Source organism: Prunus persica, chromosome G2 (genome assembly GCF_000346465.2).
Source record: "Prunus persica cultivar Lovell chromosome G2, Prunus_persica_NCBIv2, whole genome shotgun sequence".
Classification (NCBI taxonomy): Eukaryota; Viridiplantae; Streptophyta; class Magnoliopsida; order Rosales; family Rosaceae; genus Prunus; species Prunus persica.
The window spans coordinates 25,206,526-25,231,078 of record NC_034010.1 but is presented as its reverse complement, the minus strand read 5'-3'; the positions used below and the strand labels follow the sequence as shown (position 1 = coordinate 25,231,078).

The following is a 24,553-nucleotide window of genomic DNA, read 5'->3' as shown; positions in this document are numbered from 1 at the left end:
AAGCAGCTAAAAATCCTGTTCAACATAATATATGAATAAGCAGAACAGCAAGCATGAAATATCACCAAATATAGGACCTATTTAATAAATCTGAAATTTTAAATGCTGAGTTTTTATTGCTGAAGAAACAAGCTGCTGAATTTTTTAATAAAAAGAATCATATTGATAGTATGCAGATGTTAAGAACAGACATAATTCATCTGGTTGATTAATGGAAATCACCAAAATCTTAAAAAGAGAGTACACAATATTTGCCACTCTGTCTTCTAATTTTTCTTTTTCTAGATTTGGCTTCATAAAGAAAAATGAAATGCCATATTAGTAAAAACATTTTGACATATTTCAAACTTGATAAGAATGCAATTACACACTGAAGACCTCTCTACAGAATTGTGAGTACAAACTTCACGTCGTTACATTTATTGGTAAGTAATGTTGAAGAACAATACCTTCTCTCTTTCACTCACTTCGCTTGCTCTGGCTACACGAACTTTTAGTGCCTCCTCCTTTTGAAGTCTGTCATTCATAAGGAACAAAGATAGTAATTTTGTTTTCCCTAAACCTGGCATCTAATAACAATAATAGATCAAGCACAGACTACACGTCATTACTGTTAATCAAATCAATGGTTTTCACCAGAACTACACAGTTACAAAAAGCAAGGCTTGCTGAACCTTTTTATGGATACACCAAGCCAAATCATATAAACTTTCTTTTCAATGTTTTATTAGCTGATAGCTTAACATTTTCCAAGAGTTTTTCCAAGAGTTTTTTTTTTTTTTTAGAAGAACATTTTACAATAGTATTTTTAGACAACAGGAAGTATATTAATAAACACAAATATTACAAGAAAAAACAATGTAACAACACGATTTAATACTTAAGAAAAGCAACATAAAACAAATGGTTCCAAAGTTGTTACACCTGTGATCTGAAATACGATTTTCAGCTTTTGCAGAGGAGCTAGCCAGAGATTCTGACAAGACCTTCAATTTATCAACCTGCTTATACAACAAAAATAACGTTGGTAACAGGAGCTTTGTACCTTGAAAGGAAATCAGCATTTTCTGGGTGCACAAGCAACAATCAAAGGATCGAGTTGCACTTAATTCACAAAATATACAAAGCAGAGATTACCAGCAAATACAAGATAGAAGCAAAAGGGAAAAGAATCAGACTGCATAATCAAGTATGATTTTGTCGTCAAACCATGTAACTAAGTAAGAAACGTGTTTTGGGTCGCATCATAAACACTGTCAAATTTTTTACATATAGGTCCCATAAGGCATTGATTTATTGAACAAGACACAAAAAGCAAACCTTTCACACATTGTGAATCAACAAACAAGCTCCTAGGACTAAACATATATAGTTGCATCCCCATAACTAAATTGGAGGATTCGCAGCATCTAGCATCCCATGTTCATGCTAAATAGACACTTGTCAACATCTTCAGCCAAAAGCTTGACTGTCACAAGGACCGCACGGCACTGTTAAAACCCTCAAATCAAACAGCATGAAAGTCACCAGAGATAAAGGCAAGATGCTGCCAACAAATTTAAAACCGTACTTTCAGATGCATAACCAATTGATAATGGGCAGACCGAGAAATACATACTTTTTGAGCATGGATCTCAGGAGAATCTCCATTGTTCAACAACTTTTTCTTCAGTAAAAGCCCTTCTAATCTGGAACAAGCTCGAACTTGTGCAAGTGCTTCTTTTAATGCCTACCAGAACTTAGGGCTGTCAGATCCATATTTCCATAATTTTTATACTCATAAAATGTTAAAGAACTTTCATGCTTATGTAAACAGTAGCCAATTTTACTCATTAAAATTCCATCATAGAGCCATTAGTCTTCTACTTGATGGTATTTGACATCTCTTTGGCACAGTGGAACTTATACCATGAGGCACACCAAAAAATTATAATGACAACCATCCTCACCTCTATTGTTTCCAATTTTGTTTCTTCTGATGCTTTGTCATGACCTTCAGTTGAAGGCTTCAGAGGAGTGGTCGTTGCGTCAAGCTTCTTCCTTAGACTAGAGACTTCTTCATCTATTCTGTAACAAGATGCATTTAAATACATAGGTAAGAAGACATTTTTTGGCCCATGATTGAAGCCTAGCATCATACTTTTACACTTTTTCCTACCAGTATGAATAATTAAATCTCTAAGGTCGCCAGCTACAAAAAATTTATACGAACGAAAGACAAATTTATTTGCATAAGCATATATCTGGCAAGTGCCAGCACTAATCCATATCCAAACAAGAAGGGTAACCCACTTCCTATTCTTCATTAAAAAAAAAGGAGATTAACATCTATAAGATCAGAGTTTATCATGATCAATTATCGACTGGCTTGGTGATAAATCATGTCACATCCATTGTTTGGGTGTAAATGTGTGTTGTAAATAAAACTAGGTTTTGTAGACATGACACGTTACTCATGAAATTGGTATTAGTCATATGCATTGGGGGGGGGGGGGGGGGGGGGAGGAGAGAGAGAGAGAGAGTCTGTTATTTTTTGCACACCTTATGACATCAGCATTAATCTTTAACCCCGTAATTGCACCTTGTGCAAATTGGAGCAATTCCTCCCGTTTTACCTGAATACAAAGGAAAAGATGAACCAGTATGAGCCAAAAGAAGAACAAGTCTTGCATGAATTGAATGGAGTACTCAATACTCCCATTTGCTTATGTAAATAAGAATATTAGAGCTATATACTACAACTTTTGTGGATCTCTGGAAAATAATTGTTACATGAAAAATCCCAGAGGGAAAAGAATGATAATGAATTATATCTAATATAAACTTTATGGAAAACATATATCAAAATTTCTCCAGAACTTCACATTTGTTGACATGATCTTTAAGAGCACTTTTTTATGTCCTTACCAGTACTTCATCTTCATAGCTTGAAAAAGCTTTTTCCAGATCTTGTATACTGCTCACTATTGCATTATGAACTTCTTTTCCTCCAGTAAGACAGAGCCTGCAGTTTCATATAATGTTAAGATTTTTTTTAAAAGGTCCTAATATGGCTAACCCGAATAAAGAATACAGGCACTTAATAGCCCACGAGCATGCATTACACACAAGTACAGTCTTGCTTCTCACCTAAACATCTCCATCAGCAGGGCAACCTCTTCATCATTCGGACCTTCAAGAATCTGAAGCATAGAAAAGAGTTAACCTGCGGTTAACTTTCATAATCAGCAATTTCAAATTACATAAGACCAAGTGCATATGTGGCAGTGTCTAAGAAAAACCAAAGGCAGGCAGCGAACAAAATCATCTCCAACTTTGATCATTTTTCCATGAGGCTTTCATTTAGTGCTACACCCTAACTTATGAAACAAGCATTCTCTTCATGTAGAACATCAAGGTCATCCATTTTAACATCACTGGTTTGGTGAGCCAATTCTAAAGCATCATTAGTTTAAAAAAGAAAAATAAAATAAAAACCCATTTGGCATGGTTTATTTCAATGATATTTTCATTTCTCAAAGACATACCATAGACAGTGTTATGCCCTCCAGAGCCTGACTTTGAAGAAACACTTCGCGGAAAGTCATGGGTTCACCTCCAACATCAGAGTCATAGTACAAAACCTATTCACATTATCAAAAAGCATAAGATTCCACTGCAAACTAGACTACAATGAACCCGAAAAAGCTGAAAGAAATGAGGTAAAAATTGAACCAGAGATATTCTTCTTCGAATATCGTTGGCGTCCTCAGAAGCAGTAGGTTGCTCGACTGCGTTGTCTTTTGCTTCCACAGAACCCGGAGAAAGCTTCAGTCTCTCGACCTCTCTGAGCAAAATCACCCACCTTCTCAGTATCTCAAGTCTTTCAGCTCCCCTGCAGGACACAGCTGCTTCTTCCAATCTCTGGATACTCTTCTTAACACTTTTAAAACTACGAGTTCCCTGTAAATCAGATGAAGAGAAAATGTACTTGTAATTTTTTATTTTTTCGGTGTTGAATGAGGAAACTGGTGGAAATTTTGAAATTACCATACGGTCCTGAAAGCGTTTGGCGCCTTCAGCTACGGCTTGGCCGGCGTGTTGGACGACGGAGTCGGCATAGTTCTTGACGGTCCGAGTGAGGTTGTTCTTGTTCCCAGCCTCCACGGCTTTGCTCACAGCCGATCTTATCCACGACATTTTCTCTTGACTTTTTTTTTCTCAGCCCAAAAATATTCAGAAATTTTCTAAAACAAAGCTGAAAGTTTCTGGTTTTGGTTTTTTTTGGAGAGAGAGAGAGATCGATGAAGGCTTAGGGTTTGGGTTTGGGGAGTTTGGGGTTTGGGGTTTAGGAGAAATGGGGGAAGGATTGGGGATTGTTTGGGAGAGCCATTTCCAGTTGCCACAGAGAAGAAGAGAGGACGAAACAGTAAGCGTTACGTTGCCACGTTTCTGGATTTAAGCGCCGTCGTTTTGATGCATTTGGGTGGTGTCCTTGGTTTAAATGTACCAGTCCAGACAAACTACCAGTCTACTTCTAGCTTAACACATTATTTCTTTTATTTTCTTTTTTTCTGGAGTTTATTACTTATTTTCTATTTGAGTTTTTTATTTGCAAAGTCAATTGAGTAATTGCCTTTTACATTGACGTAACTTATCAAAGTCAATGAGTTTAATTGTTTTGATTTGCAAAGTTAAGTGGTTGAAGAGTAGTTACTTTGTATTGACAACAACAAAAAAGAGTAATTACTCGAGTAATACTATTCTTATCACATTCTTATATAAGGCAGATGCAGTGAACATCAACATCAATTAAAAAGTGTCAATAAATCATTAAAAAAAATATATATATTAAATCAATTTTAATTGATGTGGATGTCCACCTCATTTATCACATAAAATAATATGAGAATGTGATAAAAATAGCATTATTCTAATTACTCTGCATCCGAAATATGTTTTCGAACATTCATCCTTTGATACTGCTTGTATAAAATAATATTTTATTTTATCGGATATTAAAAAGGTTTATGGAAAGGTAGGGGTAAGGTGCAATGGACCTGTCTGAATTTTTATTAGCCTATTCTTTGGAAGTTTGATAGACGGCGGGCCACCGCTATCAACTTATAAAGCAAAGTCCAATTCTTTTATTGGGCTGAAAAAGAAAAAGATCTTTTATAGTACTGAGAAATAGTAAAGGGCCCAAACACGATCTGCCTGCCCAACCGTAACTCTACATTTACTCAGGACACCCAGAACTATTTCTAAAGCAAAATTACAAAAAAACCTCCTCATCCTCTTCATACGTGTTTCTCCTAACATAATTACATGGAGAAGTGAGTCTCTATAAAAAATAACTATATCCATAATCACTTCCAAATGAAGATTTTCTACCAACGCAAACATAAGTGTTTTTTATTGAGAGAAACTGTTTTTAACCATTTCATAACCACTCTCAACCAAACCCTAAACTATATTTGAAGTGGACACCAAAGAGTTGGTATGAGTTGTGGTGACTTGCCCTCTTGAATGACCGGTAAAACTTCCCTCCACGTTTTGAGACTCTGAGCTTTCCCACGTGCACATCTACACTCCCTGACCTTTCTACTTAACCACCCAACCTTGTCCTAACGACACCAAACTCTCTACAAAAACCCCCTCTGAAGAACTCCTCCAATCCTTCACTGGTCCCCCAACCCTCCCAATTTAAACGCACCGTTTCGTACAACAAATCCATCTCCGTCGCCACACAAAAGCTTAACAAAGACTACCCAATATGGCTGCACTACCAAATCTCACCGGACTTCAGATCGAGGCGACGTCGTTTCCACCGTCAGTCAAACCCCCCGGCTCCGCCAACACTCTGTTCCTCGGCGGCGCAGGTTCGTAAAACTTCGCACTACCGGCGCACGGCAATGGTCCTCCGTACTTAATTTGTCCAGCTAATTGTTTGTTGGTTTTGGTTTTGATTGGCTGTCCTGTGTGTTTGCTAATGTGCGCAGGGGTGAGGGGGCTGGAGATTCAGGGGAACTTCGTGAAGTTCACGGCGATTGGCGTGTACTTGGAGGATAAGGCCGTGCCTCTGCTTGCCGTTAAGTGGAAAGGCAAGACCGCCCAGGAGCTGACGGAGTCCGTTGAGTTCCTCAGAGAGATCGTTACAGGTAACGGACTTCTTAAAACACGTGCTTAAAGCTTTGACTAGTCAGAATTTCATAATGTCTTAGCCTTTATTTTATAATTATTCTTTTCTAAAACCATTCAGAATTTCATAAAATTAGTTAGGGTTAATATGTTGTCTTCTGGATATGATGTGTTACTCTCTATGAAAAACAAAACAAAAACAAAACTTGAGGTACAAGTTATAATCTTGATTATCCTTTCATAGGTCCATTTGAGAAATTCACACAGGTGACAACGATACTGCCACTAACCGGCCAGCAATACTCAGAGAAGGTTTCGGAGAATTGCGTTGCGATTTGGAAATCAATCGGAATTTACACTGATGCAGAAGCCAAGGCCATTGAGAAGTTCCTTGAGGTCTTCAAGGATCAAAACTTCCCACCTGGCGCCTCTATCCTTTTCACACAATCTCCCAATGGATCATTAACGGTTACTACTACTAGACTTTAGTGTGTTTTTTTTTTTTTTGAAGGGTTGAGTTTGTATTTTGCATCTGAGTTTTGACATCTTTGTTTGATCACTTTCATTGCTACAGATAAGCTTCTCCAAAGATGCATCCGTACCAGAAGCTGGGAACGTGGTGATCGAAAATAAACTGCTTTCGGAGGCAGTTCTAGAGTCGATCATAGGAAAGCACGGCGTTTCTCCTGGAGCAAGGCAGAGTGTAGCTGCGAGGTTATCTGAATTGTTGAAGTAGAGTTGTCAAAATGAGGCAGGAAATGGGAAATTGGAAACCCAGGTGTACAAGAGAAATGGTTAATGTTGGATGGAAACTGAGAGAAGAGAAATAAAAGTTTCTGAGTGATGTTCTTCTGTATTTTGTGATTTATCTACATATAATCTATGAAGCTACGAAAGTGCTCTGTCTTGTTTAACTTTTAAGAAATTGGTCATTATGTATGAGAAGTAACAGTGTTGTTTTGTCGTGCTTAATTTTAAAATGGCTGAAGTTTACAATGATGGCTTCGGTGTTTCTTAACGAAATGGGAGATAACTTCAAGAAGTTGTACCATTGCTACATTAATCAAATTAAATCTAACCTCACGAACAAATCACCCCTCAGTTTCTTCTCTCCGAAATTCAATCTCAATTTTCAAACCCAATACGATCTCTATGGATAAAAATTTCTGGGTACCAGTGCTTCTCCTGGTATTTCATTTGTTCACCGCTTCTTCTCAAAGTAAGTAACGTATAATCTGTTTGATATTCGATATGTTATGTTGTTAAATTCTTGATCTTTTTCTTATGACTTTCCACCTTTTTTTCAGTCACAATAGAATGGTTGAACATTGACTGCGGTAACAATGCTCTACGTGTGGATAAAAACTCGCTCCGATGGGTCACAGACAATGACTACACGCAAGCAGGCATCAACAAGCAAGTTCCACAAAAGCAAAAACTTGAAGAGATGAACACCCTCCGATCCTTCCCTAACAAGGCACAACAAAACTGCTATGCTTTACCTTTCAGTGAGGAAACCCAACGGGTCTTGGTCAGGGCAGGCTTCTACTACGGCAACTACGATGGTCTTTCGAAGCCTCCTTCGTTTGATATTCATATTAACGGTAGAAATTGGTCAACGGTCAACACATCAACGGTGGTGGAAGGGCCAATATACCATGAAGCCATGTATGTGAATCAAGGGGCAGGATCTCTTAATGTGTGTATTGTGCAGGATGAGAGTGGAGTGGTTCCCTTTATATCTTCAATAGAAGCTGTTCCAATTTCGGTTACATTGTACCCTGAGATGGAGACCAACTATGCTTATAACCTAGTATCTAGGATTAACTATGGTGGTGGAGAAGTAAGGTACATTTCTCTAATTATTCGATCACTATTTAACATATGTACAGTCGTCCATCCTTACGTGAATAGATGTTACAATTAATACACCAACGACTAATAATCACTCACACGTTGTCTATTTTATTGGATTATGGTATCATATTCGCTTAAACAAAAAAACATTATTAGGACCCGACATTTTTTTGTTGCCATTTTTTATTGCAAGATATGTTAGATTTTGATCGAGAATGTACAAAAATTGCTGAATGTAGGTTCCCAGGGATATTGGGTGAGGAATACAACCGAGTATGGACAGGTGGAACAATCCCACCAAACTGCACCGAAGTCACTACCTTACCAGATCCCTTATCTTTTCCAGAAAACGACCCTCCCATTTCTGTGTTGACCGACTCCATTGAATCAATGAACCTTGCTGATCCAATCACCTTGTCCATTGATCTCCCACAGACGACCCCACAATTAGCCTACCTTGTGCTCTATTTCACCGAAACGGTAACCCTCCCCAAACCAAACGACAGCAGGATAATTCAGATCTACATCAACGGCCAGATGAAGTCTACGGTGACATCTGAGTACAACAAATGTAAGGTGATCACCGTATACCCTGTGACAGTTGTGGGACCTACGATCAATGTGACATTGGCCTCAGCTAATGGGTCAACCCTGCCTCCTATAATCAGTGCCATGGAAGTGTTCACAAGAATAGAGGCCAACAAGGGTGATAAGAGTTCTTCTCCTCCCTCTTCCACTCCCTCTCATGGCACACAAGGACACTTCTTTTATGCATACATTAATTCCATTTATTGTATTTGCTTGCTTCTTCTATTCATAGCCTGACAATGTTGAATTAATGTCCACAAGGGACCATATCTTTATTTTTCCTTTTTGGTTTTGACGTAATAAAATTGTCATTGTATTACTTTGGTAATTAAAAGAGTTGTCATTGTCTTCTATATGCACAGTGGAGTCAAAATAAGGATGCAATTTGTCTTTTCCTGCTTAACGAAAGTAGATGTTTATAATAATCATTCACATATGTGTAAACAAATATCAGTCGTTAATTAATATGAATTTTATAATGAATATTTTATTAATTGATGACTAAGAATCACCGTCGGATCAATACGTGGCAATTAACGAAGCTACTTCACATATACATGTCATTGTTTACCAAAGTAATAGCCAAGGTACAAAACTTGATACACCTACAACTTGCCAAAACTTGGTCAATGGCGTAGGTTATGGAGCTAGGTTTTTATTGACGTTGGTTAGAGTTTAGTAGAGGGAGGGGTCCATGTAAAAGTTTGAGATTTTGTCCTTTGGGGTTCTAGAGACATACCTCATTGAATTTGTTTTTTGAGATTATGAGAGATTGAAAAATAAAGAGTTATTCTCAGAACAACTGTGTGTACGTATACGTAAATGAATATCGTAAAACCGGGCACCGAACTCAGAATCCCACCAAAATCTTGTATCGTACCCCCCCCCCCCCCCCCCCCCCCCACACTAATAAAGTGGTTGTGGAAAACGCGTAATTAAGCACACAGCTGACAACGTCTATGACTGTATCAATGTTCTTTTTTGAACAAACCCGGCACTAAATATTCCCCCTCAGAACCATCACACGAACCCTCATCTCATCTCTCTCTCTCTCGTGGGGCCTAACGTATATTCCAATCCAACAAGGTGAGCCACCCATAATAGCTGTCATCAGCTTTGCTCCATTATGTTGTCTGTTCAAACATTATTTACTTCTTTATCTCTCCAATCCACTATGTTCTCTACTTCAAATTTGTGATTTTGCTAGCAGTTCTATGAATTTGTCAAACAAGACGTAGAGAAAATAATATACAAGGGCTGGGTTTGTTGCAGTCAATGTGGTCTTGCCACGTTTATTTCTATCCATATTGCGTTCATGTTCTCATTTATTTGGTCCAGCAAGTTGAGGAACTCATGTCAGTGAGACACTGAGCATTTCGTAGTTGATTTTCACACTTGGGTTTTTAATCAGATTCAAGAACCTTCATGTGCTTCTCCAATATTGATGTGTTCAGGTGATTTCGAGCTGACCCTTTTGGTTATTTGCTTAATTTATTGGTTATCTTTGTTGGGTTCTTCTTGTATTGGCGTTGTGAGGAAAGAGATGGGACATTGATTTTGTGCAATTCCATATTATAATCTGAGCCTTGTCCCTTCTGAAAGCTGTTTCCTTTTGTAATCTGAGTTTTGCTTGCATGTAGCAACTTGCTTTTCATGATCACCCACTATCAATTACAAGTTGCAACTTTCTAATTTGTGATCTAAGCTTTGCCCATTTGAGTCTTGTTTATAAGCCTCAGCTTTGCTTCAAGATCACATCTCTCTTATCTTCAATCCTGGTTATGATGGCTGGTGGGACTATTAGATTGCTTATAGGGGTTTCTTCAATTTTGTATCTGATATGTGGTTCATTGGGATTTAATCCAGTGGATAAGCATCTGATAATCTGTGGATCAAAAACCAATGTAAAAGTTGGTGATCGTGTATTTGTATCTGATGAGTCTGATTCCAGTATCCTCTCAACCCCACAAAAAATCTCTGGCAATTCAAGTTCCATATCTTCCTCCTTAGATTCAGTTCTGTACCGAAGTGCAAGAATATTTAGTGGAACCTCCGTTTACACATTTCCAATAAGAAAACAAGGGCGTCATTGGGTTCGCCTCTATTTCTCTCCTTTTGTTCATGAGGGTTACAATTTGAGCACAGCAAAGTTCTCTGTTTCTGCTCAAACTTTCACCCTTCTCAAGGAGTTTAAAATAGAGAGCGGTTACCGCATGAGAGAATACTCTTTGAACATAACTTCGGACAGTCTAGTTCTCACCTTTACTCCTGCCACCAATTCATTTGCTTTTATAAATGCCTTAGAAGTTGTTTCGCTCCCGGACGAGCTCATTCCAGAGGATGCCATAACCATTGGTTCAAAGGAAAATCACCAAAATTTGAGGAAGCGAGCATTAGAGACAGTTGAGAGGGTGAATATGGGTAATGAAAGAGTGTCTCCCCAAAATGATACCTTGTGGAGACTTTGGGTTTCTGATGATCCTTATTTGACGCACAATGGTTTTCCTACATTTGTTTCAAAAAAGGAAGCTGTCAAGTACACGACCTGGCCAACGGAGGATATCGCCCCTCCTTCGGTCTATGGCACCGCGACTAAGTTGAACTCGTCGAGAGATCTTAGTCTGAATGCCAATCTGACATGGCATTTTGAAGTTGATCCTGGTTTTGAGTATCTGGTTCGGTTTCACTTCTGTGACATAGTCAGTGAATCTGCTCCACCTGACATAGTCAGTGAATCTGCTCCAACTCCCATCCTCAGAGTTTTTATCAATTCTCTGTTTGTTTCTAATAGTCTTGATCTTAGAAATCTGACCAAAAATATCTTAGGCACCCCATATTTTATGGATGCCATTATGAGGGTAAGTGATAGCAAGAAGCTAACCGTAAGTGTTGGCCCTAATAATCCAGACGCACCTGACTCAGTTGTCTTTCTCAATGGGCTGGAGATCATGAAAATAAGCAATTCTAGGAGCAGCTTGGACTTTGCTTTGAATAAAAGCTCTAAGATGAAAGTTGGTGTTATAGTGGGTTTGGCTGTTGGACTATTCATTGCTATTGTGCTGGCTGCAGTTTTCTTCCTGCTGTGCAGAAGAAGACTAACACATGCCATCCATTCAAGGACAGATGATGTTATGGTGAATGGAATGGAAAGTAAAGACACTGATAGCACAGCGATGTTTTCTGTCTCAAAAATTGGGTATCGCTTTCCTTTCGTGGCAATTCAAGAGGCTACTGATAATTTCAGTGAGAACCTAATTGTTGGGGCTGGTGGTTTTGGGAAAGTTTACAAAGGAGTTTTAAGGGACAACACAAAAGTGGCAGTTAAGAGAGGAGCTTCTCATTCAAGGCAGGGTCGTGCAGAATTTCGGACAGAAATTGAAATGTTGTCTCAGTTCCGCCACCGCCATTTGGTAGCATTAATTGGATACTGTGATGAGAAAAATGAGATGATCGTTATTTATGAGTACATGGAAAATGGGAGCCTGAAGAACTATCTGTATGGCTCAGATTTTCCAAGCTTAAGTTGGAGGCAAAGGCTTGGAATATGTGTTGGAGCTGCCAAGGGACTTCACTATCTTCACACTGGCTCTACAAAGGCAATTATTCACAGGGATGTTAAGTCTGCCAATATTCTACTGGATGAGAATTTTATGGCCAAGGTTGCTGATTTTGGGCTGTCAAAAACTGGTCCTGAGATTGATCAAACGCATGTCAGCACCGCGGTCAAAGGCAGCTTTGGGTATCTTGATCCAGAGTACTTAACAAGGCAACGGCTGACGGAGAAGTCAGATGTGTACTCATTTGGGGTGGTGATGTATGAAGTCCTTTGTGGAAGACCTGTTATTGATCCATCTCTCCCAAGGGAAAAGGTGAACTTAGTTGAATGGGCACTGAAGTGGCAGAAAGATGGGAGATTGGAGGAAATTGTAGACCCCCTTCTTGCAGGTCAAGTAAAGCCGGATTCATTGAAGAAGTTTGGAGAGATAGCTGCAAAATGCTTGGCACAACACAGCGTTGATCGACCTACGGTGGGAGATGTGTTGTGGAACTTAGAATATGTGCTTCAGCTCGAAGGAAACGATGGACGATCAGATCACAATCGCAGGCCATCTATGCAAGCTGATCACGCCAACCACCTGGAGAGCAGTGTATCTAATGCAGAATTTAGCATGGGAAGTGCAGGGGACCTTGCTGGTGTCTCAATGAGCAAGGTCTTTTTCCAGATGGTGAAGGAGGAAATGAGGTAGATTGCTCCGAATCTAAAGAAACTACGTTTTTGGTCTTTTTTTTATGTAACATTGTGCCTGCAAGTGTCGAAGATTTTTGAGTAATGTAACAGATCATATGAGATTCAAGTCCGTTTTCAACTTCAGTCTGTAAACATGCACAATTTATATGTTTGTAAATTGCTAAATCATGAGAATAACAGGTGAACAATACCACCTTATGGTTGCGGGTTTTGAAATGTATCTTTTGATCTTGGGCTTTTGTTGACATGGATGATTTCACTGGATCACAAGCTTTTCTCGCAAACAAACTTCTCTCTCTTTTTTCTTTTTTCTTTTTTGGTCTGAATCCCTCGAACAAACTTCATGATATGGGTTTTGGTGCATACATATGACAACTTGGTTGGGGTGTCACGGTATGCATGTATGAGAGCCCAACTGGTTAAGATGTGACAAAGCTTGTTAGGGGAAATTGTACAAAACTTTTCTATTTATTCACCCTAATGTCATGCTTACTAATTTGTAATCGGCTTATAAGGAATTGAATTGAGGAGTAGTTGGAATCCGGATTCCCATTACCTTCCGTTTGGATGAAGGAATTGAAAATTACATAAAATTATAAAATGACGGAATTTGTATTTCCATCATTTTTATTTGTAGCAATTGAAGATTTCAATGTTTGAGATTTATATATGTCGAATTTTGTAAATTGCACTAGGAAATTGTGAAATGACGCCTATTTTTGTGGAAATTAAACTCGGAAATTTGATACCCTAATTTTCACAAATTTGTCCGAGTTCCATTTAATAAATTTCGTGCTTAAGTTGCAAAACAAAGGAATTGTCAATTTCTTATCTCAAACTCCCGAAACTTAAATTTAGTTTAAAATTATTTTTAAAAAATTTGTAAATATTTCTCTCCCAATATATATATAATTCATTTTTTTGTTGGAAAACCCAATATATATAATTCAAATAAACGTAACAAGTAAAATAAAAATAAATTATAACTTGTCAAATTGGCTTGATTATTATAAAACCCTTTTATAATTTAATATAAAATATTCAACCGCTTGATATGTTTCATAGACAAAAAAAATCTCATTTTTTTTATAAAAGAAATAAATATTTTAACTAAATATCCACATCTTCTTTTTTTTCTTTTTCTTTTTTCCGCCGAGAAAAACCATATAAATCGTAGCCGTTGCATTGTGCCCCCCAATTTATCCTCCTGAACCCCCCATCTGGAGGGAGACAGAGCAAAGGAAGAGTGAGAACCTTGGAAACCCTAGCTATGGAGAAAGAGAGATCGAGCAAACGCCACCGCGAAGATCGAGACAGAGACCACCACAAGCATCGCAGCCGTGACGCCGATGAAAAGCGATCATCAAAGGACTCCGATAACCATCGCCACCACCATCGATCGGACCGCGATTCCAAGCGCGAGCGCTCTCACGAGCCCCGAGACCACAAATCTCGTCGCGAAAGGTCACGCGAGCCGAGCGACGACCGCGATATAGCACGTGACCAACGGGAGCGGTCCTACGACCCGAGGGGCGAGAGAGAGGGGAGCCGAGAGAGGTCCAGGCATCGCGAAACGAAGCGCGAGAGGTCGGAAGAGAGAGAGGAATATAGACGTAAGAGGAAAGAGAGGGAGAGGAGTGAGGGTAGAGATGGGGATGTTGTTGATTTTGACGATAAGAAGAGGGCTAGGGTTTCGGAGGAGGAGAGGAAAGATAGGAAGCGATTTGAGGAAGATGGGAAGGAATTGAATGGAGGTCAGAGACAGAGTAGGAGGTTTGAAGACCGTCGAGTGAAGGAAGAAGAGGATGGTGATTATGGCGGAGCCGTTGAACGCAGCAATGAATTGAATGTGAATGCAAGTGAGGTTAAGAAAGAGGAAGTGGGTGATTACCAGCTTGGTAATTTTCAGGGCGACACCACCACCCCAAATGGGAGTGGTTGGATGGGTAATGTAAGTTTTATGTTAGCTTTCTTTTGTTCTGCTCTGAATTGCATTTGATAATTCTGCTTCTTTGATGCTGAAATTTTTAGCTGATAGGCTTTGAACAACTGTAAAAATATTCCACATTTAAGTGATACTTTAGGTTAGCCTCTTAATGGTTCATGAAACTGTAGTGAAGTATCTGAAATTCAATTTAGTTTAACGATATACCACTTTAAATTTCTCTATCTGATTAATATCATAGTTTGAGATATGGAATAGATTTCTTAGGTTCCGACTTCTGATCTCTTTGCACGATGTGATTGTTAGTTATAGTGTTAGATATGGAATTGATTTTTAGGTTCTGACTTCTGATAGCATTACAGTATTACTGTAGGCATCTATAGTATGGAATTGATATCTTCTTGGTTGAATTACTTGCTATTTTACTCATGAGATTTGAAGTGTTGTATACTAATGATTGATTTGATTGGAAGCTACAGATTTTGAAATGAGGTATTTCTTCCTTAAAAATGTAAGGTGTCTTGTTACACTTTCTGCAAGCCTCTGTTTTGTCTTATATTGTATCTCCATGTCATAAATTATTGTTAGGCTGTTACTGTTAGAAAATAGCTCTCTTTCCTACATGCTTTGTATCCTTGTAGGCCATGTCTCCATTAGCTGAGGAGTGAGGGCATCTGTGTGAAATTTATTCCTTTTCATGTCTTTCTGATTCTTCATTTTTGCGTTCCCCTCCACCACAATCAAGTTCTTTTTCGGTATGCATAGTGACCTTGTTTAATTTTCAACACTTACAGGGTGCTGCTCTGGAACCTACTAACGCATCAAGGATTGTGCCTGAGACCTCTTTCGCACCTAGTCATCCCCTTCCTACCAAGGTATCTTCGATTTATACCACAAATGAAAATAAGGGAGTTAGTATTACCAGATCTCATGAGGTTCATGGAAAATCTAGTACAGATGGAACATCTTCAACTGCTGGGAGAAGTGGGAATCTGTCTCTTGATGATGTAGAAAAAATTAAGAAAGCTTTACAAAAGCAGAAGGAATTGACTGAGAAGCTGAAGAAGATTCCCCAGGTATTATAATCACATAAATTTGTTATTGCATCTCACCTCTTTGTGTTTGACAAAATTTGCATGCATAATATTGTTTCTTAATTACAGTTATTATATACATTTACCATGACTATTCTCATCATGCAGTTGAACAAGGGTGCCAATGCAAGAAAAGATGCTAGCCAGAACTTGGGATCAAAGGAGCTGAAACCACCATCTGCCACTGCTGGAATACTGCATGCACCGGCCCCATCAACAACTGGTGGTACAGCTGCTCCAGGGGTAAGATTTGATTCATCAAAACTACCCATTGCACCAGCAGCTTCGTCTACAAGTGGCGTGATTGCAGAAGCTGGCCTTACAGCCGTTCCCAACCTTGAAGCTGTTAAAAAAGCACAGGAGCTTGCTGCCAGTATGGGTTTCCGCCAGGACCCCCAGTTTGCTCCTCTTATAAACTTGTTTCCAGGACAGGTGGCAACTGATGTTGCTGCCCCTCAGAAGCCTACTAAGGCCCCTGTTCTTCGTCTTGATGCCCTTGGAAGGGAAATAGATGAACTTGGAAATTTAGTGAATGCGACTAAACCAAACAACCTCAGCACTCTAAAGGTTTAGTAGCTATTACCCTTCAGACAATTCCTCTTGTTACATGGATTTTCTTTGTTTGAACTTTAATCTAATGGTTCTAATTTTTTCAGGTCAATATTAACAAACAGAAGAAAGATGCATTCCAAATTCTTAAACCTGAATTGGATGTGGATCCTGAATCAAATCCCTTTTTTGATCCAATGATGGGTATTAATAAAACCAAGATTTTGAGGCCAAAGAGGATGAATTTCCAGTTTGTAGAGGAAGGAAAATGGTCAAGAGATGCTGAGCATATAAAGTTGAAGGTATTTATTGGCGTCTCTTTATTCTGTTTTGATCATTTCAGTGAGTTATGTACCTGTCTTTTTTGTTAAATTTTCTCCATTTCCTCTGTACAGAGTAAATTTGGAGAAGCACAAGCCAAAGAGCAAAAGGCGAAGCAGGCACAGTTGGCAAAGGCAAAGGCAGCACCAGATATTAATCCAAATTTGATAGAGGTATCAGAGAGAGTTATCACCAAAGAAAAACCAAAGGATCCAATTCCTGAAATTGAGTGGTGGTAAGCTGCTATCTACTTTTTGCATTGCAGTGATTTGCTAAGTGGTTCTTCTTTTTTTCCCGCTTGGATCGTGGTGACCACAAGGAATAGATGACCTTAAAAGTTCATTGAATATGATAACTGATTATCTTGTTGTTTCCCTTCTCTATGCTCCCCTTCTGTTCCAATGTTGAAAACATGCCATGATCTGTGATTGTAGATGAAACAAAAGGGGTCAACCCAAATCGTAATTTCCATCCATTTTTGAATGATATCTTTAACTAAGATGCCTGAAGTATTGTTTTCGTTGTTTTGTTTGCCATTTTTCAATTGCAGATTTGATTTGCATGTTGTTTGGTCCTCTCAGAACTTTTATTTTATGTTAAAGATATTTGCTAATTGTGCTTTGCTAAATTTGTCAGGGATGTGCCCCTATTGCACTCTGGTACTTATAATGAAGTCATTGATGGCGCAGTAGTGGAAAATAAATTAAAGACGGAGAAAATCACCATCTATGTTGAACATCCTCAGCCTATCGAGCCCCCCACTGAGCCAGCCCCTCCACCGCCTCAACCACTGAAGCTGACCAAGAAGGAGCAGAAAAAACTCCGTACACAGAAACGCCTGGCCAGAGAGAAAGATAGGCAGGAGATGATTAGACAAGGCCTGATCGAACCCCCAAAGCCAAAAGTGAAAATGAGTAATTTGATGAAAGTTCTTGGCTCTGAAGCAACCCAAGATCCAACCAGGCTTGAAAAGGAGATTCGGAGTGCAGCTGCTGAGCGTGAACAAGCTCATATAGACAGGAATATTGCACGAAAGCTCACTCCTGCCGAGCGCCGTGAGAAGAAAGAAAGGAAGCTTTTTGATGACCCAAATAATGTGGAGACCATAGTCTCAGTTTACAGGATCAATGAACTGTCACATCCAAAGGCCCGCTTCAAGATTGATGTTAATGCACGAGAGAACCGGCTGACTGGATCAGCTGTGATCTCAGATGGTATGAATGTAGTGGTTGTTGAAGGTGGCAGCAAATCTATTAAGAGGTATGCTAAGGTTATGCTTAGGCGCATAAACTGGGCTGAAGCTGTAAAAGATGAAGAAGAAGAAGATGACGATGTAAACAATGATAAGCCTGCTAACAAGTGTGTGTTAGTATGGCAAGGAAGTGTTGCCAGACCGTGCTTCAATAGATTTTCTGTTCATGAGTGCATGACTGAAGCTGCTGCCCGGAAGATTTTTGCTGATGCTGGCGTTGCTCATTATTGGGATCTTGCAGTCAATTTTGCAGATGATGAGTAGTAATTGGAGACTGCTTCCGTGGATATCTTAAATCATCGTGGCCGGTTTGCCTCAACATTTTGGTAAACTAGTATTAGTTCAAAAATTTGCTTTGTGCGATTTGTTAACTGTATGGGATCATTTATGACAGCGTATTTGCTCATATAAAGTGAACCACCTATCCATGCGTGTGGCACAAATTAAGTTGCATCAATGAGAACACTTTGCATTTCCAGATGCTGTAATTATGTTGAAACTTGAAAGTGGGTAAGTTTATAATGCCTTTACTTTCTCTGTTGTTGCTGCAAGTATTGTTTTTCAATGTGTGGAGTTACTTTAGAAACAACAAATTTCTCTTCGCCTCTTGGTATGAGTAACATAGAACATGGTGAACCGATTTCGTGCCGAATTAAGGCTGGACTCTGATCTGTTTGTACTAGAATATAGTAACTCCCAAGAGGGTTATCTATATATGTTTTGCAGCAGAAAACATGATTCTTGGACTCCATTGCAATAAAGCTAGCGTGCATGATTGTTGTATACCACAACAACCAAAAGCAAAAAGACTTAGTTTCCAAGTTTTTATATAGATCAAGATAACTTATGTCTCATTCTGTTGTGCTGTCCATTTCATTTGTGGACCAGCATGCCTTAGCAAACTTTAGAGTTCTTGAAAGTGTGCCATATCTCCCAACTGGATTTTGATTTCTGCGAGTGTTCCCTCCGCCGAAGGAGGCATAACTTCAGCGTGCCATGCAGCTCAGCTCCTACAAGAAAGCCGCAAGCTTTTGAATGAAAATATTCGTAGAAAAGGAAATTTGACCAAAACGGTTGATGCAGATATTCATATTTGCCTCCCTCCATGCTCCTTCACATGCCGATAGATAGCAGATCGCGCCCATTTTCTGCTTTGACTTCGGAGCCTAGTCTAAGCTAAGCCCTTCTTCTCCTTTATTGGTTTGAGTTAGCTTCTAGTTCGGTGAGGGATGGGGTAGGGTAGCCTATCTATATTTAACTACCAACTTCTTAGTTCTAATCTTCCTCCTGTTCTCTTACTTCCCTATTTCAGAAGGTATAGACCATGCTTTGTCAAGCTTACCCATTTCGGTTTTCAGTCCTTCCTTTTTTCAATTTTCTTGTCTCCTTTAAAAACGGTGAAGTGATGCAATTTGCTTTATATGGTTCGTTCATTTCATCATTGCTTTCCCAAGTTTACACTTTTAGGTAAGATCCTTGAGAAAATCGGCTAAAGTGTGTTGTATACTATTCCATAATTTGGTGGACTTGGATTTTTATTTTGGAGTCATATGTATCATGCATTAGTCACTACATAACCATAATGCAAAGTGTGTGCGCATCTCTTTGGACTTAAGAAACTCTCCCTTTAAAGGGTTTTGAATCAATCCAAAACAAATGCCTCTAGAAAGAAATCTAAAGTTAAAAGTTAGCACCATACAATCGATATTGGGAGAGGGGAAAATTGAATTTAGGATCTCGGATGGTGTAGGGGTAACTGCTCTTAACCGCTTCTTTAAATCATGATTAATTAACCCCCAAAATGATGGAAAAGTAAATTGATTTAAAGAGAAGGAAGATGAAAATTGGTAATTGAGTTGTACCATTGTTACACATGTGCCCCCACAATTGTACTGGTTTATACAGAAGAAGTTGGCTGAAACAGTAACCTTCCAGCCCAACCACACCTCATAAATTGTAACTGGCTTAATGGGGAAGTTTATCTGACTGGATAGCTTAACCTACTAAACATAAAGTGGGCAGCTAAAAAATGGCAGTAGCCCTCAAGACACCTCAAATTATAAATTTTGGACGAAAGGCATCACCATCAACATGCAGCTTACTTGCTTACGCACATTTTGATCAACACCCAACCTAATTTTCATGGACCCCAAAAAACTGTCAAACAAGATTAATAAAACCCTGAAAAATTACTAACAGAAAACACATTAAACCACGTGTCACCAGCCTTGATCTCCCACGTGTCCACCCGGCTGTTGTTCATGAGAAGAGAAGTCGTATGGAGATGGGATTAGGCGTTGTAGGTCACCTCTCTCTCACCTCCCCCTTTAAAACAGTAGAAGAAAAAAAATTAGTAGACATAAAATTATACCAAAAAAAATAACAGTAAAGTAAGTTGAAACCCCACACACGCCTCACCCATTATGGTTGGTTATATTTCTATATATTGAAAAACTATCAGCCATAAAACCATAAAGCAACAGCCAAACAAGCACCTCCTTCGCGTCACACACACTGAGAGAGAGAGAGAGAGAGAGAGAGAGAGAGAGAGAGAGAGAGAGACCTGAGAGGCCGTACCACTGCGCTAAGCAAAAGCAAAGGCCTCGTCTATCTCTTAACGCATTTTCGAAGAATTTAAGCCCATCCCAAACACGCCGTTAGTTAACCCCACTCTCCCTATTTTTCTCTCTGCACCTCCAGCGCTATAAATATCTGGAGGCTTGGAGAGGAAGCTATACGAATGTCGTCTCGTGTAGCAGACAATCAAATATCGCCGTTCTTCACTACAATGGAGCTTGATGATTTATCACGCGCCTCCCACGGCGCTTCTCCCTCACTCGGCCAGCTCCTCAAGCACGTCGGTGACGTCCGCAAGGAAGCTACTGGTGATGGAGGTGAGACTCCGGCGCACCACGCCCTCGACCTCTCCGACGACAGCATCGAGCCTCGCTCCTTGCCGTTCGTGCTCTCGTTCACTAATTTGACATACAGCGTCAAGGTTCGCCGGAAGTTCAGCTTATCGGGGATGTTCTCCGGCGGGAGAAGCCGTCTCGGAGCAGCCACGGAGTCGGAGCCGGTCGGCGGAGAGAGCCTGTTCACGAGAACGAAGACGCTGCTCAACGACATCTCTGGAGAAGCTCGGGAAGGCGAGATACTCGCGGTTCTCGGCGCGAGCGGGTCGGGCAAGTCGACGCTTATCGACGCTCTGGCGAATCGGATCGCGAAGGGAAGCTTGAAAGGAACCGTGAGCTTAAACGGCGAGGTCTTGGAATCGCGGCTTCTGAAGGTCATTTCTGCTTATGTCATGCAAGACGATCTCCTCTTCCCGATGCTCACAGTCGAAGAGACGCTCATGTTCGCCGCCGAGTTCCGCCTCCCTCGCACGCTCTCCAAATCCAAGAAGAAAGCCCGCGTCCAGGCTCTCATCGACCAGCTCGGCCTCCGGAACGCCGCGAAGACGATCATAGGCGACGAAGGACACCGCGGAGTCTCCGGCGGAGAACGACGCCGTGTCTCAATCGGAATCGACATCATCCACGATCCGATCGTTCTCTTCCTCGACGAGCCGACTTCAGGCCTCGACTCCACCAGCGCCTTCATGGTGGTGAAGGTCCTCCAGAGAATTGCTCAGAGCGGAAGCATTGTCGTGATGTCCGTACACCAGCCGAGTTATCGGATCCTGGGGCTCCTGGACCGGTTGCTCTTCCTGTCTCGGGGCCAAACCGTTTACAGTGGGTCACCTACGACCTTGCCTTCGTACTTCGCCGAGTTCGGGCACCCGATACCCGAATCCGAGAACCGGACCGAGTTCGCGCTCGATTTGATCCGGGAACTCGAAGGCTCACCCGGCGGCACTAAAAGCCTAGTGGAGTTCAATAGAACCTGGCAAAGCATGAAACACTCCGACAACAACACGTCGTGCCAAATCGCCTGCGAGCCACGACACTCCGTCTCGCTCCAGGAAGCGATCAGCGCGAGCATTTCCAGAGGGAAGCTGGTATCCGGAGCCACCAACAACGACCCGAGCCCGAACTCGATGGTCCCCACATTCGCGAACCCGTTCTGGATCGAAATGGCGGTGCTCTCTAAGCGTTCGATGAAAAACGCCAGAAGAATGCCGGAGCTTTTTGGCATCAGGCTCGGCGCCGTGATGGTCACCGGCTTCATCTTAGCCACCATATTCTGGAACCTCGACAATTCCCCCAAAGGCGTCCAGGAGCGGCTCGGCTTCATCGCCTTCGCCATGTCCACCACCTTCTACACCTGCGCCGACGCCCTTCCCGTTTTCCTCCAAGAACGCTACATCTTCATGCGCGAAACTGCCTACAACGCGTACCGGCGATCCTCCTACGTCCTCTCCCACTCCCTAGTGGCGCTGCCGTCGCTGGTGTTTCTGTCAATTGCATTCTCAGCGCTGACGTTTTGGGCTGTGGGGCTGGACGGCGGGCTCTCCGGCTTCTTGTTCTACTTCCTGATAATCTTCGCGTCGTTTTGGGCCGGGAGCTCTTTCGTCACTTTCCTCTCCGGCGTGGTCCCGCACGTGATGCTCGGCTACACGATCGTCGTGGCAATCTTGGCCTACTTTCTGCTCTTCAGCGGCTTCTTCATCACGCGGGACCGAATTCCGGCCTACTGGATTTGGTTCCACTACATGTCGCTGGTGAAGTACCCGTACGAGGGCGTGTTGCAGAACGAGTTTCAGGACGCCACCAAGTGCTTCGTGAGGGGAGTCCAGATTTTCGACAACACACCGCTCGCGTCAGTCCCGTCGGCAATGAAGTTGAAGCTGCTGGAGAGCATGAGCCAGACTTTGGGGACGAGGATCACAAGCTCGACGTGCCTGACGACGGGGACGGATATTTTGAAGCAGCAAGGGGTGACGGATTTGAGTAAGTGGAATTGCCTTTACGTGACTGTGGCTTGGGGTTTCTTGTTCAGGATTTTGTTTTACTTTTCCTTGTTGCTCGGTAGCAAGAACAAGAGGAGGTAAACCCAGAAAGAAAAATAAACGTAAAAAAATAAGAAAAAAAAAACAGAGAGTAAAGAGGTAGATATTCCATGCATAGCAGAAGCTCTGTCTAGCTAGCTGTTTGGCGCGGGAGCGAGGTGGTTCTTGTTGTTGACTGGTCTTTCTCTGTGAAACTGTGAAATTCTTGTGGCAATTTTAATCCTTTTTTATTATTTCCAAATATTATTTCTTAAATTCGAATTACGTTGATTTTGAAGGACCATGTTAATTTGGTTTCATGCATATTATTGTACAACTGTTACATATTATATACGTAAGTATTACTCGCGACAACTAATAAATAATATGTTTCACTTTTAGATCAACCTCTTTGTACCTGTTATCAATTCTTTTAGAGCTTATCTCTTCCAATAGTGATTTTTTTTGTTGGACAAATATCTCCAAAAGTGATTGTAACTGATTTTAGAATTTTATTTTGCGTATGATTTTGTAGTTTCTTGGAGTGATATGTCTCTCATTGTTCATACATGATTTAGAGTTTAAAGTCAAAAAAGCAAACAAGCATATATGCATGTAACAACAAAAACCCACAAAACACCAAAACGAACATCTCATCGACACATAGTGATAGCTTATTCCCGGAAAGAACCAAAACCAGAAGAAGACATATATAGGGGTTAATTGGTTCACCCAACACCACACTCAATCAAGCATATGTATCTTCTTTCTTCCCAAAATCACACAAACCAAATTCATCAGCTCATCAATTTAGCCATTTTTCGTTGGCTCTAGTTATTATATATAATGTCATAATAGGTGTTTCGAACTCAGGTGTAAAATAAAGAGCACATCGACTCTAGTCAACTTGAAAAAGTTCGTGTTTGCTAATTGCTTGTGCTGTGATATAGTGTTATGGGTAGAATTAATTGCATTGCCATATATATTATAATATAATTGGCATATATATATACTAGTGCATTGAATCATTAATATTGGGTGTTGGGGAGTTAAATTTTCTGCAAGTCTCTTTCAAAATAACTGGGAGCCACACATTGAGATCAAAACAACAGGCCTTGGCCATTGGCCAAGAAGAGTTTAGTATGGTCTCTGGCAGGCAGCCTCTGCTGGCTCGTCGTCTACTTCATTTATATGGCTTGCTCTTTTCTGTTGCTGGTACCTTTATTATCAACTACTAATTAATTGCGCTTGCTTGACACATAACTTTCGTGAGGCTGAAAACTTGGGGCACCCATCACTGATGTATACTTTGCCTTTCAGCCTGGGGACTGCTTTGTTAATCGTATGGCTCTCCTTTCACTTGTCACGTTACAGGGTTTAATTTGGTATTACCTCCCCAATATATGAGAGAGACTTTCATGCAATGGAAATAACACTTTTCGTTATTCCTGCGAATAGCGTAATGACAAGCGAAATAACTTTTTCACCTGTCAATATTGTCTAATTGGCCGAAATAGCAAAACAGTGGAATCCCGGTTACAAGAAAGTTTTTCAACCAATACAGTTCTTCAAAAACGGCAACCTCCCAATTAAATAACAATAGTTTTCAGCCGACCCACCAATACAGCTGAATATATGTTATTCAAAACCA

The 24,553-nt window shown here is 40.5% G+C and overlaps 6 protein-coding genes across 8 annotated transcripts in view; 5 read left to right on the top strand and 1 right to left on the bottom strand.

The window, feature by feature from the left end:
• The window catches only part of LOC18784967 (rootletin), a 7,246-nt gene extending 2,602 nt beyond the window's left edge, over positions 1 to 4,644 (bottom strand). The window contains exons 1-10 of one of the 2 annotated variants that reach the window (XM_020556593.1): positions 4,030 to 4,644; positions 3,715 to 3,942; positions 3,528 to 3,623; positions 3,130 to 3,182; positions 2,908 to 3,004; positions 2,542 to 2,615; positions 1,950 to 2,067; positions 1,619 to 1,729; positions 925 to 1,001; positions 450 to 516 (exon numbers count right to left, since the gene is read on the bottom strand). In XM_020556593.1, the coding sequence (XP_020412182.1) occupies positions 450 to 516; positions 925 to 1,001; positions 1,619 to 1,729; positions 1,950 to 2,067; positions 2,542 to 2,615; positions 2,908 to 3,004; positions 3,130 to 3,182; positions 3,528 to 3,623; positions 3,715 to 3,942; positions 4,030 to 4,179 (1,071 nt within the window). In that variant the 5' untranslated portion in view covers positions 4,180 to 4,644. The remainder of the gene's footprint in view (positions 1 to 449; positions 517 to 924; positions 1,002 to 1,618; positions 1,730 to 1,949; positions 2,068 to 2,541; positions 2,616 to 2,907; positions 3,005 to 3,129; positions 3,183 to 3,527; positions 3,624 to 3,714; positions 3,943 to 4,029) is intronic. The other variant, XM_020556594.1, reaches the window with a different exon arrangement.
• Positions 5,480 to 7,092, top strand: LOC18786520 (chalcone--flavonone isomerase). Its single transcript, XM_007218309.2, has 4 exons — positions 5,480 to 5,861; positions 5,982 to 6,140; positions 6,365 to 6,588; positions 6,695 to 7,092. The coding sequence occupies exons 1-4, from the start codon at positions 5,756 to 5,758 to the stop codon at positions 6,854 to 6,856; spliced, it is 651 nt and encodes a 216-aa protein (XP_007218371.1). The 5' UTR covers positions 5,480 to 5,755; the 3' UTR covers positions 6,857 to 7,092.
• On the top strand, positions 7,223 to 8,842 carry LOC18785473 (probable LRR receptor-like serine/threonine-protein kinase MEE39). Its single transcript, XM_020556598.1, has 3 exons — positions 7,223 to 7,339; positions 7,428 to 7,968; positions 8,217 to 8,842. Exons 1-3 carry the CDS (start codon positions 7,273 to 7,275, stop codon positions 8,800 to 8,802), a joined length of 1,194 nt encoding a protein of 397 aa, XP_020412187.1. The 5' UTR covers positions 7,223 to 7,272; the 3' UTR covers positions 8,803 to 8,842.
• On the top strand, positions 9,590 to 13,084 carry LOC18787105 (probable receptor-like protein kinase At2g39360). The gene has a single exon (XM_007218856.2). The coding sequence runs from the start codon at positions 10,347 to 10,349 to the stop codon at positions 12,810 to 12,812; it is 2,466 nt and encodes an 821-aa protein (XP_007218918.2). The 5' UTR covers positions 9,590 to 10,346; the 3' UTR covers positions 12,813 to 13,084.
• LOC18786105 (protein RDM16) lies at positions 14,000 to 18,568 on the top strand. 2 transcript variants are annotated; one of them, XM_020557070.1, is made up of 7 exons: positions 14,739 to 14,765; positions 15,554 to 15,634; positions 15,712 to 15,835; positions 15,962 to 16,420; positions 16,510 to 16,704; positions 16,798 to 16,958; positions 17,360 to 18,568. In XM_020557070.1, the coding sequence occupies exons 1-7, from the start codon at positions 14,743 to 14,745 to the stop codon at positions 18,237 to 18,239; spliced, it is 1,923 nt and encodes a 640-aa protein (XP_020412659.1). In that variant the 5' UTR covers positions 14,739 to 14,742; the 3' UTR covers positions 18,240 to 18,568. The 2 variants fall into 2 exon arrangements, with proteins under 2 accessions (XP_007220565.1, XP_020412659.1); XM_007220503.2 differs by having other exon boundaries at positions 14,000 to 14,765; positions 15,554 to 15,835.
• LOC18785049 (ABC transporter G family member 6) lies at positions 19,983 to 23,309 on the top strand. Its single transcript, XM_007219494.2, has one exon. It carries the CDS (start codon positions 20,716 to 20,718, stop codon positions 22,963 to 22,965), a length of 2,250 nt encoding a protein of 749 aa, XP_007219556.1. The 5' UTR covers positions 19,983 to 20,715; the 3' UTR covers positions 22,966 to 23,309.

Excerpts from the sequence above, each read along its gene's own strand:
- LOC18786105 (XM_007220503.2), top strand. The coding sequence starts at position 14,085 with ATGGAGAAAGAGAGATCGAGCAAACGCCACCGCGAAGATCGAGACAGA. Across the intron at positions 15,836-15,961 it reads AGCTGAAGAAGATTCCCCAG|TTGAACAAGGGTGCCAATGC; the intron begins GTATTATAATCA and ends CTCATCATGCAG. Across the intron at positions 16,705-16,797 it reads CTGAGCATATAAAGTTGAAG|AGTAAATTTGGAGAAGCACA; the intron begins GTATTTATTGGC and ends TCCTCTGTACAG.
- LOC18785049 (XM_007219494.2), top strand. The coding sequence starts at position 20,716 with ATGTCGTCTCGTGTAGCAGACAATCAAATATCGCCGTTCTTCACTACA.
- LOC18785473 (XM_020556598.1), top strand. The coding sequence starts at position 7,273 with ATGGATAAAAATTTCTGGGTACCAGTGCTTCTCCTGGTATTTCATTTG. Across the intron at positions 7,340-7,427 it reads GTTCACCGCTTCTTCTCAAA|TCACAATAGAATGGTTGAAC; the intron begins GTAAGTAACGTA and ends CCTTTTTTTCAG. Across the intron at positions 7,969-8,216 it reads TATGGTGGTGGAGAAGTAAG|GTTCCCAGGGATATTGGGTG; the intron begins GTACATTTCTCT and ends TGCTGAATGTAG.
- LOC18787105 (XM_007218856.2), top strand. The coding sequence starts at position 10,347 with ATGATGGCTGGTGGGACTATTAGATTGCTTATAGGGGTTTCTTCAATT.
- LOC18786520 (XM_007218309.2), top strand. The coding sequence starts at position 5,756 with ATGGCTGCACTACCAAATCTCACCGGACTTCAGATCGAGGCGACGTCG. Across the intron at positions 6,141-6,364 it reads CCTCAGAGAGATCGTTACAG|GTCCATTTGAGAAATTCACA; the intron begins GTAACGGACTTC and ends ATCCTTTCATAG. Across the intron at positions 6,589-6,694 it reads CTCCCAATGGATCATTAACG|ATAAGCTTCTCCAAAGATGC; the intron begins GTTACTACTACT and ends TCATTGCTACAG.